This window comes from Peromyscus californicus, unplaced genomic scaffold (genome assembly GCF_007827085.1).
Source record: "Peromyscus californicus insignis strain IS unplaced genomic scaffold, ASM782708v3 Scaffold_9__1_contigs__length_137607984, whole genome shotgun sequence".
In the NCBI taxonomy this organism is placed as follows: domain Eukaryota; kingdom Metazoa; phylum Chordata; class Mammalia; order Rodentia; family Cricetidae; genus Peromyscus; species Peromyscus californicus.
In genome coordinates, this window is record NW_026294617.1 from 503,392 (window position 1) to 517,322 (window position 13,931).

General features: G+C 37.9%; 1 protein-coding gene across 1 annotated transcript in view; it reads right to left on the bottom strand.

Annotated features, from left to right (window-relative positions):
• The window catches only part of Cpa3 (carboxypeptidase A3), a 30,377-nt gene extending 21,606 nt beyond the window's left edge, over positions 1–8,771 (bottom strand). Inside the window, exons 1-3 of the mRNA XM_052732108.1 lie at positions 8,704–8,771; positions 8,486–8,561; positions 5,412–5,536 (exon numbers count right to left, since the gene is read on the bottom strand). Coding sequence (XP_052588068.1) covers positions 5,412–5,536; positions 8,486–8,561; positions 8,704–8,771 — 269 coding nt within the window. The remainder of the gene's footprint in view (positions 1–5,411; positions 5,537–8,485; positions 8,562–8,703) is intronic.
• Positions 8,772–13,931: the final 5,160 nt, after the last annotated feature.

A 13,931-nucleotide genomic window follows, 5' to 3' on the forward strand; every position in this document is an offset into this window, starting at 1 on the left:
TGAAGCACAAATTTGTATCTGGATGAATATTATTCGGTAATTAATCATTGATGTAGAGTGTTGAACATCACTGTGTGAGTCTGTATACTTCTACCTTGCATTTCTGTGTAATCTTGTATAGTTCTTATCACAATTTTATTCTGTTGTCATTTGAGTTTTATTGTATTAACAGCTGGTTTCTGAATTAACTTATATGAACAACTTTATTTTCTAATTTTAACATTTGATCAAAGAAAAGACAATGCTAGAGATTATCTCAATGTGTAAAATCCATGAAAACATTTAGAGTTTTAATTGCAGATTGAAATATGGTATCTGCCCTCTGACACCTAGTCCAGTATATGCATTTATTATTAAACATGCATTCGCCAGTCTGCTTGGGCTTCTTAGTGTACACTGGTTAGTTGCACTTTGTATTTGGCCTTTTATGACTTTGTAAAAATATAAATAAAAAGGAACTAAGCATTCTATTTTAAAATCAAATCTGTTTTAGCAACTGAATTTTCTGAAAATTAAAAAAATATCATGCATAAGTGCTTTAAACTGAAAAATCATTTGTGTGCACTGCTTAATGAAGAGTGTCTAAGTGAATCATGTGTCCAACCAGTTTCTGTGGTTTCAGTCAGCCTGGCATTTTGTTCTTAGAACTCTCCTCTGTTATTGACTGACACATAGTAATGCACATAATTCATATGCAAATAAAATTATGGATTTGAATACAGAATTTGAAATTTTTTTTGTTTTTAAAGATCACTTTCCACTTTTACATTTATGAGGGAGATATTTAATTACATATCTTTCCCATGTGTGAAGCTAAATTGAGACACTTTCTAGAAACCCTGTTGTAGATAGATAAGTCTAATTTTAGCAAATAGTTTAACATTTTGCTTCTTGATGCAGGAAGCAAGAAACTATCTGGGTCAGAGATTAAATGACACTTATTGTGAGTATCTTATTTACACTTTACAGGATCAGGGCCACTTCAGGACCCAAGAGGGAAAGGATGAGTATTTGATTAGGTGTATGGTATCAACCTCTGCCTCAGTCTTCCAGTGACTCACTTAACCATCTATAGTCATGTCAAAAATTGCGCATTTTGTCTGCATTAGAAGAATAATAAGGAAAACAGAACTCTTCATTTTTTGATCCTGCTGTTCAAGCCAGAAAATACAGAATTTGGCTGAGCACTATTGTATTCTAGTTTGAGCTGGAACTTTGCGAAATTGATATCAGATCTCTATTAATTATTTAAAGTGAAGGGTGTAGCCCACTGGAGCACAAATCACAATTGAGAAGTCAGGTTTTGGAGTGAATCCATGTAGATGATGTGAGGTCCTTGTGCTCATAGAGCACTAGAGAAAGCTTGCAGGCTTTTCTCTTTAACAGAAGGAATTTATACCTGTTTTCTGCCCAGAAAGCTGGGACTGGATGTAGTTAACAATCTGGGGGTTTATTTATTTATTTTTTTATCTGTAGGGTTAGGCCTCATTCGATACCCAGAGATTGCTGAGTATTATTTCTCAGTCAGTAAAACCCATTCTTAATAAAGAGTCCCATGCATTTTGCAAAGGAGTCTACCACATCCTTCCTTCCTAGACTCTTATTCTGGCCGTTGTTTCTTAGTCAATAGAACCTATTCTTATGGAGGAAGTTTCAGGTACTTTGCAAAAGAGTTTTGATGCAACCATGCCTTAAGTTTAATCATGATAATTGTTATGAGGAAACTTTTTTCCAAAGTTGTACTATACTTAAATAAGTCAAAAATAATCTTCTCAGGGTCAGACTCTAGAAGTTTGAACTCAGATAACTACATCATGTCAAACCGGATTTCCTTCTGGCCTCACACAGCTCATTTATCTGCTGGCTATAGTGTTTACAGGTACCCCCACAAATCTAGAGACACAATGACCAGTATTAAAGGGTGGAGGAGTTGTTTCTTTCAGATGAAAAGATCAAGATGCAGCCAAATTTAGTGTAATATGACAGAATGTCCCAGGGGTTTCTGCAATCTTAGGACTGAATCTGAAATCTCTGCAAGGTACCTGTTTCTAATTTTAATGATTCTATTTATGAAAATTTAGAAGAATATATACAAACATATTAATCAAAAAGTTTGAATGCTCAACTTTCTATATTTGCATCACAGTCTTCTTGAAGCAATAGCAAAAACAAAATCAGTGATCAGTAATTAATTCAATAATTTCTGCTATTAAAAACTAGAATCAAGAGTATTTTTATATTTGCTTTTATTTTAAGCAATAACATGTTTATGATACTGTAAAATATCATAAATACGGTTAAGCTGTGGTGGGTCACAGCACACCTTACTATGCAATACAATATTATAGACATTAATATCTTTACTTTATTAGAAGCAAAAAGGCCTTTTGAATAAAGCATTAACTTCCACAGTGAAATATGCTGTAGCAAGTTCAAAAGGAAAGAGGTAGCATTTATTGATGTTTGACATGATGATAGTTCATGGTGAGGTTAAAAACGCATCCCTCAATATCATCTGAGTGTTTGAAGGTATAAAAACACAGTTTATTTTCTAAATTGTGAATTGGTTTATGATATTCATCACAAGGATATTATCTTGTTTGTATCAATGGTCCCAGGACTCAGACTGGTATATGACCCATGGTTGTTGTTCAATTATAATTTCTTTTTACTGTTCCAGGGGGCAGAATTATTTACTCCTTAACTGGTTATTTAAAATTCTTTCTTCTGCAGTTTAAGTCTTATTCTATTACTTTGCTTTTGTTGAGGTCAATTTTCTTTCCTAAAAATATAATTAATTTATTGATTATTCTCTCTCTCTCTCTCTCCTCTCTCTCTCCCACACCCCCCCCCCCCGTGTGTCTGAATAATAAATTTCCTTTTATATGTCAGGACAATTAAAAAAAGAAGACAGTGTTAGTCATTACCCATAGCTCACGAACCCTGGGCTGATTACTAATCAGTTATGATGATGTGCCCCTGCTTAGGCTGTCCTGCTTGTTCATATCTGAGCTCTCTCCTTATGGAGCTAGAAGATGTAGGCTACTGTCATTTATTTAGATCAGAGCAAATGTAAGATGGAGAGTAAACTGCCAATAACCCTATCACCTCTACAAATATACTCCAATAGTCTGAAAGAAACTGTAAATTTTATCTTCTATACACATCACTTTAATGTTTGGCAGGCCCAATTTTACAATAGTTCCATTGTATGGATGTAACTGTAAAATATTTTACTGAATGAGGTAACCTAGACCCAGGAAGACAAATGCCAAATGCCATATACTCTCTCCTATTTGTGGAATCTAGCTCCAACTCTTTAGATGTAAGTAGATAACCTGGAATAAATGCAGAAACCAGGAAAGTAGAAAGGGAGAAAAGGATAAACAAGGAGAAGAGCTTAACCTGAGGAGGGTACAAGGAGAAAGCAGAGAAAAATAACACTAAGAATATTTGAAAAAGCTGTAGAAAAGCATATATATTTTTTTTTTTTTTTGGTTTTTCGAGACAGGGTTTCTCTGTGTAGCTTTGCGCCTTTCCTGAGACTCACTTGGTAGCCCAGGCTGGCCTCGAACTCACAGAGATCCGCCTGGCTCTGCCTCCCGAGTGCTGGGATTAAAGGCGTGCGCCACCACCGCCCAGCTAGCATATTGTTTTATAAACTTACTTAAACACACCCACAGAGTTAATGTTGAGTTAATAGAGTTCTGCCACATGAGGTGATAAAGGTCCTCCTATGGAGCCACAGACTAACAAAGCCCCCAGTTCCAGTCAAGGCCAGCCTCCCTTCATGCTGTTGGTCAGGGGTCCAAGGCACGCCCCCAGAAACAACATAGGCTGTTGCCCTTACCCTTGGTTGTCTCCCAGACCTTGAAGGTAAGACCTATATTTGAAGACACTACACATTTCAGACACAGGACTTGCTGGAACGGATCTGGAAACCTTCTCCCTGAGGATTAGCTTTTACCATATCAGAAGGTGTATGCAAGCTGCCAAGGGAGAGAAGCAATTAACAGTCCTACCTGCTTGAAAAACCTAAGAACCATAGCAATGACCATCTGACAAGGCAAGATATCCCCTAGTGACACTTTTATTCTTCCTTCCTTTCTCTTTTCTTTTTGTGCTTCTTTTTTTTTTGGTCTTTTGAGACAGGGTCTCTCTATGTAGACCAGACTATCCTTGAACTCATAGAAATCCTCCTGCTTCTTCTTCCAGAGTGCTGGGATTAAAAAAGCATGTGCCATCACGCCAGGTTACTGGCACTTTTATATTAAGAGTAAACAATAACTGTTTAGTTGGACTTAAGGCTCATTCAGTAGGAAGGAATTCATAGCTGGAGAGGTCATAGAGCCTAGAGCAGTGGTTCTCAACCTTCTTAATGCTGTGACCCTTTAATACAGTTCTTCATATTGTGGTGACCACAAACATAAAAATGTTTTTGTTGCTACTTCATAACTGTAATTTTGCTACTGTTATGCATCATAATGTAAATAATTTTTGCCCAAAGGGTCATGACGCACAGGTTGGGAACCACTGCCCTAGAGAAAAACCTATTACTGCCATTTCCCTAAGTCAATATTGCTTCTACCTACATTCTAAGCACTTATCCATATACCCATAGACTTAGCTCTAACCCTTCACCAAAGAAGCTTCATTTTGCAAGAGATGGGATCTTGCAGAGATCCACAGCTGGTCAACATCACAAAGAATAAGTAACTGTGGGGTGCCAAGCCCTAGTTTGTATATCTAGGATACAATCTTTCCACTTAAGTTGAGGAAAACCTTGCAAGAGAGGGCAGAAAGATGGTAAGAACCAGAAGATCAGGATTTCTGAAAGATGGTGACTTCTAGATATAACAGATTTGCTTTGCCCATGAAATCCCAACAATATAGTTGCCTACACAAGGTCTGCATAATGATCACAGCAGTCAACACGCCAACATGGATAAGACAAATTTCACAAGACCCATTACTAGGTGAAGAGCTACAAGAAGTCTATAACTGCTGAAAGAGGGATAATCAGTTTTCTTCAGGGATGAGACTCATGATAGGTTATATAGTCCCATGTGGTCAGCTCTAAACACATGTACTTATGAGCAACACTAAGTGGTCTCAGTAAGTATATGTGTGTGTGTGCGTGTGTGTGTGTGTGTGTGTGTGTGTGTGTGTGTGTGTGTGTGTGTGTGTGTATCAATAATTATAGAAGATGAAGTCATGAATTCCAGAGGGTGCAGATGGAAGGACACAGGAAGAGATGGAGGATGGAGAGAGAGGATTGGAAATGATGGAAATACAGTGTACTCATGTATAAAATTCACCCCCCCAACCCTCAAAGATTTATAAAACATCCTAAAGATTTCAGAGTTACTCAAACTCTATGAAACATAAATAGAAATTTGTCCAGGACTTACTCATAGTTCATTTTGTGTTGTTCCAAGGTAGACTGGATAGTTTGAGATTCCTTCTCACTAACTCGGAAATCCACTGTCATATTAGCAGCAACATCATGGATAGCATCTGGATACCAGAAATCAAGCTGCAGAGACAAGCTCACTGTTAGCTGTAGCTTGTTTGTTTACCAAACATGTATACAGTTAAAAAGCTGAGCGTGGCCATGCATATCTATAACTTCAGAACTGTGGGGATAAAAACATGACGATTTCTGGGGCTTGCTGGTTACTGGGTCAGGGAGAAATCCTTTCTCAAAGGAAAAAGGCAAAGTGATAAAGATATTTGAACATTTCTTCAGGCCTCAATTTTCAAATGAGTATCATATAGGTTATCCCGAAACAAGAGAGCATGCATTATAGCACACAGAGATACCACACACACACTGACCATGTATTATGCACCATAAAATGGTGTAGAGCTCTTTATAACTAATAAGCTAATGAAAAATGTTTTGACAAATGTATTGAAGAACTGTTGAATATTAAGGAGTAGGAAATAAATTAATTTATACTAACTAGTGTTTTAGGACAATGCACTTGTCAAAGCCAGTAGAAGAGACAACTTCTTTGGTTAATCTCCCTTTGCTTCTATCATTTTGGATGTGAATAGGATTATTTCATAATTGATTTAACCACAGCTGTCTGTAATCTGGCTTTTAGAACTTTTTGGCTCCTCCCATGGATTTCTCTGTGAATTCTGGAATTTCTAGGAGGTTTGTATTTATCAAGAAGGTGTACTTTATTAATTTTATTATTTTAATAATACATCCTTGATTAAGTCATTGGAACTGATTATTTTTCAGTGTTCCTTAATGAAAAAAAAAACCAAAAACATGGCCAATAGGATTCCCTGGTGAGTACTCTGGATATAGTGAGGTGAATATATATCCTTAGACATTCTGAGATTTCGTAAGTGATGATTTCCTCTTTGCTATGTTCCCATAGCTAATTTCAGCAATTTGATTAATAAGCCCACAAGGACAAAATTCTGGTTAAAATAGAGAAGATTCCAGTTCTTGGGTTTCTTTAAAATTACAGTCACTTTTGGAGCCAAGTGAAGTACAAATTCTCCATCTAGGGGATGGAAGAGAGAAGCCCCGTGTCTGCCTAAGAGATGCAAAGGAGATGCTCAGTCTCCACCATCACACCCCATCTGGGAGATGCAAAGGAGAAGCCCAATCTCCAGCATCATATCCCACCTGGAAGATGTGAAGGAGATGCCCAATCTCCACCATCACACCCCACTTGGGAGATGTGAAGGAGATGCCCAGTCTCTACCATCACAACAAGACTGAGGCATGTTCGAGTTACCTTTGATGTCTCTTAGTTACATCACACGCTAACTCTTGGGCAGTCTATTATAGGACAACATGAGGTTTTTATGAACCAACCAACATGTCTATTTACTTTGAAACATCATAGCATAAGTTGGACACATCAGGGGTTAGTTTATGGGCTAGATATCAGCATTACACAATAGCAATATCTGTGTTAAAGAACGAAAACTTGGAGAAAAAATTTCAAGCTCAAAGAACTGTTGTGAACATTTACTAAGTAGCAAGCACAGAGGTGGATGTCACAGAAGTGTCTCACAGGAAAATTGTAAGAGGAGGTTTTGTGTAGCAGACAATGCTGAGTACACATATTTCTATTATGTTAGCCAACAGCAGAGGAAAGGGCAGGATGTCCTCACTTAGATAGAGCAAGGCAACTTCCTGCAGGATATATTGACCCATCTGAGTCTTGTAGAAACAGAAAGACTTAGTCAGATAAAAAATTGGAAAATAACATTCCTCATGAGAAAATGGATACAAGATTGGTGAAATTGTGATGTCAGTGGATCTCTAGGGGCAGGAAACAGAGAGGAGGGGTTTAGGACTAAAGAGTGTAGCTATGTGGCAAATCACGGAGGACACTGGCCACACCAAAACCCACAGAAAATGCTTTAATAGGTTTTTTTTTTTTTTTTTTTTTTTTTTTTTTAAAAAAAAAAAACAAAACAAAAAACAAAACCAGAAGCCTGTGGTATCCATTTGCTGCTGCTGTTGCTACTGGAAATCAGCTGCATGTTACAGAAGAAGAGGTAGATGCCCTGTGAGCATCTGTAACTTGCCTAAGTCCACAAAGCCAATCTGGCTCTAAAGAGCATGCCATCCTCATAGACATTTTCAAATTAGGAAGCATAGCTGTCAAGTTTTAAGATTGCGGTGAACACTTGGCTTTGTGGGAGGCAGGACTAATTTAATACCCTGGATGTGCTAGAAAACAGACATTGGAAATGCTCCAGGACAGGCAGGATGGACTTGCCATTGGCATCAGAGGAGGTGGTGGTGTGGATGTGAGGAATACTTAAGAATTAGAATTGACAGAACTTTTTTTTTACTGTTTTGACTGAAGAGATGAGTGTGACTAGAATGAAAGCCAGGCTTGGTTCTGGGTTTAAATGTGATGTGTAATCTCGGCCCTTTCACTTACTATCTTTCTACTTCAGGTCCTGTGTCTTAAAGGTGTTATTTGCTGGTAAATATGAAACAGAAGGTCACTGGTGACTTGTATAAAAGGAGTGGCTAAACCATAGAGAATGTCCCTTTTTCTGTTGAGTTTAAGGAACTCTTTACAGTTAAGAATATCCTTTGAAAGTGTACCCACTCTTAGCAAAGCTAACTTCAGCCAGTACTTTACTCTCATTAGTTTGTACTTGAACAGAAGTCACCAGGAGAAATTGGAGTGGATGTTGGGGTTAGGTTGATGCAGAATACAGACAGGAGAGAAAGGGGGCAATGAGAAAGGTGCCAAGAATGTCCCTTGTTTTACAAATTTATTTAGAAGCTGTTGGTTGTGAAGCTGGAAGGAAAAGCAGTCAACTATGGAAACAAAACTGAGGTGTTGGCTACTGATGAGTTATTCTAACGGTTCCTGTCATCTCCAGTTGTTTGTCAGCCTTTGGTATCCCTGTGGGCATTGAAGATAAAATGAAAAAGAATATCTCTTAGAGAATAAAAAAGAAAGATATAACACCCCTTTGAATGCTTTACCTCAATGGTTTCGGTCAAGTCCTTTAAGACACTTGCTTGCTTTTCATCCTGGGGCTTCACACGGAATACCTTCTCCCTTCAAGTAGTCAAAAGACAAAAATCAAAGAAGTAAAAAACCCAATCCAAAACAAAACAAAACAAAAATTCAGTGAATTGTAAAGACATGTTCCTTCATTTTCTTCTCACCCAGAGACTGGACCAAAGGAAGGGAAATTTACCTGTCAAAGCGGACAGAAGCAGTAGCAAGCGTGGTGGAGACAACAACCATAAGCAAAAAGAACTTCATGGTTCTTCTTTGCTTGACCGGCTCCCCTCTACTGGTTTTATACCTCAGCTTTTATCTCAATGAGCAGCTGATTTCCTTTGGGGCTTCGAGGGATGAACTATCCTCCCTCCTCATATTTTTACAGTTGAGGGGTGGGCAGGCATGTGAATATCCAGGCTTCTTACTACTTTCTTAATAATAGGAAATACACACTTCTCAGAAAAAGAATGGGAAGAAAATTACTTTAGCAGGTAAATTGCCCAAAGTGATAGGATGGAGCTAGTTACAGAGCTGGTACAGGGACTTAGTTCTGTTTGTTCTAAAATACTAGCCTCTCAGTAAGCTTGAATTGAACAGCAGATGAAATCTATTTATATGTTTTAAACACAAAAGTTATTAATATAGTTAATTTTTGTGTGTATGCTTATATGTGTGGAGTGGAGTTTGTGCACGGCATGATGTGTGTGTGGACTAGAGGACAACTTACATAGAGAACAGATTCTATCCTTCCATCATGTGGTTCTGTGGGGATTGGACTTGGTGGAAAGTGCCTTTAATCATTGAGTCATTGAACTGGCCTCTATCTTCATCTTAAAATTTACAATTATAACCTTGAATGGATTTGAGTAACTGCCAGAGAACTTTTATGCATAGTCTTAAGTAATGAAACTGTATAGAGTTATGGTTGTTTTTCTTTTCTTTTCTTCCCTTCCTCCCTCCTTTCTTTCTTTCTTTCTTTCTTTCTTTCTTTCTTTCTTTCTTTCTTTCTTTCTTTCTTTCTTTCTTTCTTTCTTTCTTTCTTTCAATCTTTCTTTTCTTTCTTTCTTGTCTTTCTTTTTTTCTTTCTTTCTTTTTTTCTTTCTTTCTTTCCTTCTTAGGGGTGTAGGGACAAGGTATTGCTATGTAGCCCAGATTGGCCTTAAAACTCAGAAACTTCTTGCCTCAGTCTTATCAACTCTGGGATTACAAGTGTGTGCTACCATGTCAAGCTTGGTTACATATTATAATTATCAAAATAGTATTATTGGAGGATGTCCTTATTACTGAGGAGGAGTGGATACTCCATTCAAGAGAGCTTCATGTGTTCTCCCAAGAATCTTGTCTAAACACTGAGGATAAGAAAGAGGAAATTTTTTTTACAAATGCCTTATGTCTTCATTGGTCAATGTTGCCAAGGATAGAAACTCTCAGAGGAAAGGCTTGCTCTGTTGCTTTTTGCCACAGATGTGTTGGACAGGGGCAAACAGTAAAGGAAACCTTGGTTTTAGATTTAGACAAACTTAAAATGGTTCCTAAAACTCTCCTGTACCAAAGTGTACAGTGTCTTGCCTTGATTCCTTGTCTGTAAAGTAAGGATGCCAAGAAGATGCTGATGAATAATGGTAGGGGTTACCTGAGATAGTGTATGTAATTGAGTTGGCATCTGGTAAAGGGCTATGAAGTATAAGCTCACCTTCAGGTGCTATGAAGAGACAGGCCACTGTCAGGGCAGAGCTGATTGGTATCAGTGTGTATCATGTGGTAGATTTAAGTAGAGACAGTAGTAAGATTTAGGGATGAAACCTCTGCATTTATGTTGATGTCTCCTACTTCAAGAAACAGAACTGTTTGTTTCTAGGTACTTTATCTTCAGATTTAAAAACCTGTAATTGACCACTGAAAATTATTTTGCAAACTGTAAGAAAGTGAAAAAACAAAACAAACAAACAAACAAACAAAAACTCCCTTAATTCTGGCAGTCTAAGGCATTTTTTTGAAGTTTTTTGTTTGTTTGTTTGTTTGTTTTTAATTAGTCACTGAGCCTGATGACCTGAGCTGGATCTCTGGGAACTACATGGCAGAAGGAGAGAACCAACTCACCTGGGCTATCCTGTATGTCTGCATTTTCCTTGTACAAAGTTGGGAAGAGGCTTGATTTTTCCTAGGGATCTAGATGATTTGAGGACATGATAACCTCATGATAGTTCTGTGCTGATAAACTAAGTGCATCTTTAGACTTGTAATATCTATTGTCTGTTGATAACTCTGTGTTTCTGGTAATATCTTGACCTACCATACATTCAGTGTCACTGTGCCCCACAACCCATTTACCCTTTGAGCAATGGGCAATAGATTTCAGGAATATTCAGGAAACTTTTACTCAGAATGTGTTATTCCTTGGCAGAGTTTAATGCAGCCTCCTATCACCATATCAAAGTTTATAAAAAGGCTTGTCCTATATGGAAAGTAGAATGAATAGCTATGAGAAGTCATGTCATCTCAGGATGGACAATGTCAGCCTGTGGTATTTCACAGGATAAACGAGTCTCTTCAAATTAGAAGTTTAATACTTCACATAGCAATAAGCTTCTATCTTTTGGAGCCTCAGGCTCTTAGAACTTTTATGGCCATGCTAATCTAAGCACATGTTAAGATATTGTTTCATTTTTTAGCTCTACCTTTCCACTCTCTAACATTATTACCAGAAAATGGAAGTGAAAGTTTCTTGCGAGTTAGTAGGATCTTTTTAATGATTTTTCTTCTTAAAATTCAATCTAATGAACTGCTAGAATATCTTTAGATATCTCACTAAAGAGTGCGCTGAGAGGAAATGCTGCAGGCTGCAGAAATATAAAGTAGAAATTCAGCTGACTATGGCAAAGCTATTACCTGGAAGAATCAAGAAATTTTTCCAGAGGAAGCCAAGGCTCAAGGAGTATTTGGTGTTGTTTTGTAGCCAAAAGTTTCCCTGTGTCCTGCCTGGTCCACAGCTGCTCAGACCCAAGTAAACACACAGAGGCTTGTATTAATTAAAACTGCTTGGCCATTAGCTCAGGCTAACTACTGACTAGCTCTTATACATAAACTCAGCCCATTTCTGTTAATCTATATGTCACCACATATTCCATGGCTTTACCTGTGTGCCATTACATGTTGCTTCCTGGATGGCGGGCTAGCATCTCCTGACTCAGCCTTCCTCTACCCAGAACTCTCCTTGTCTGCTTATCCTGCCTGTACTTCCTGCCTGGCTACTGGCCAATCAGTGTTTTATTAAACTAATGTACAAAAGCATTATCCCACAGCATTATTTGGCTTCTAATATATCAGCTGTTTTCTGCTATGAATTTCATGTGCACTATCATAGCTTCCCCAATTGATTCTTTTCCTAAGAACTTCTAAACAGTGTGGAGTGATCATCCCTTGGGCATATACAACTAAGGTATTTGAATACAGTCACATAGGCAAGGCTTCCTGCTTCCAGGCTTTCTCCTACTTTTTAGCATTAGAATTCAGATGTTTGCCTTCCACAACTATCTCCTTTAGCAATCACACAAAACCAGGACCAGCTCTGGAAAAAGCATCCAAGGACAAATGGCAGACAGAATAAGCTCTCCAGACCATCTGCTAGGTAAATATCCATGTGGAGACATCGCCTAGGCCAGGTTTAAGTTAGGAACATAGCTTTGCTTCTTGTGCAAATTAAGCTCAAATCCCCTTTCTCTCATAGCCCGAGTGGCACCTTGGAGCAACTTACTTAGAGCAAAAGGGCTTTTTCATACCAGGTGCTTCAAGCTGTGACACAAGTTACCTACCTATTGAGTACTTTTTCCCTACCCTGCCAGAAAACAGTGGCAGAAAAAAAGGGCAGTTTTATTTCAGTGACTCATAAACTCTTTTACCTAACCATTTCTAAGATTGTAGTTTGAGCACATTTATGATAAACTCATAGTGTTTCACCTAACCACTTCTAAGAATATATTTTGAGCACATACATTCCTTTTCTGATTTATTAACAGCTTCCAGCCCTTATTTGACCCCACCTCCTTTACTCACTCCCCTTTTGGGTTGCAAGTGAAGCTGATTATCAATGCTCTTATGGGGACCTTGAAAGCCTCTCATTGTATTGTAAAAGAGTTACTACTGCTTGTAAGATATGGAGACCAGTTCCCTGGGAGGACTGGCAAATTTTGTCTCAGAAGAATAAAGTGAATGGTCTAAAGAGCTAGGTGTACTTAGATTCATTCCCTCAGATTATTTCTTGCCATTCGTAGCATCTCTTCAGGAAGCCCCAGGGAAAGACTATTAGAGGTTGGACCCTAATATCCTTTGTTAAGGGAAAAAAGTGCTGGATTTAGTGGTAGATACTGAATTTATCATTTTTTTTCCTATGGTGCTGGGAGTTAAACCAAGGTATTGGATTCTGTAATTTAAAAAATAATATTGATTGGTTGATTGTGTGTATACATGAATGCCGTATGTGGAGGTCAGAGCATAACTTTGTGGAGTTGGTTCTCTCCTTCCACTATGTGGGTTCCAGGGCTTTGTAGCAAGTGTTCTTACCTGCTAAGACATCTCAATGGTCCATAATGGCTTGGGTTCTTAAAATCAAAGCAAAGTACCTTATAGATGCTGTAGAGAAATTTGTCTTCATTAGTTTCAGAAAAAGGTAGCATTTTTTTAAACAAATATGCAAGTGTGATGCAGGAGTGACTATCTGCTCCAATGAAACAGTTTATCAAAATTCCATGTGACCCCAAAATTAACTTGATAATTTTTCATGGTTTTTAACCTGGAAAATGTGTCTTTCATCAATTCATATGGATCATTTTCAAAAACAGACTATATAGCACTGGGTGTTAGATATGCAGAGATTACGTAAGTGTAACCAGAAAATGTCCTGCTAATTTTTAACTAAACCAAGACAGACACACTTCAGCGCAGTCAATAATGGTTGTTATGGGAGCTTGGAGCTTCAGGAAGGGCTCTGGGGTGGAACTGGGCTCACCAAGTGGAAGAAGAAGCTTTCTCGTGAGCTAAGAGTGGGTGCTCTCACATGGGCAAGGATGAGAAGGGGTAGGTCAGCTGGGCAGGTGCTCACTGGAACAATGTATTGGAAAGGAGTGAATCAGACTTCTGCTTTTTTGTTTTTCTTGATATATCTTAAATGCACAGAACTCTTAGCCAACTGCCTGTTAGTTTTCATTAGATAGAAAATTATAGCAAAAATGGCCTGAGTGTTGAAAAGCTCAAATACTCAAACTCCTGATAATATTTGCATGTTTGTTTTCATATTCCTTACTATCCTTAAATTATCTCTCCAAATTTTAGAAAAGTCCACATGTATTCCTTGACATTTCAAAAAGCGTTCAGTTTACGACTTTGGATTGTTCTTATTTATCTTCATGATTTGCATAGTTTGTT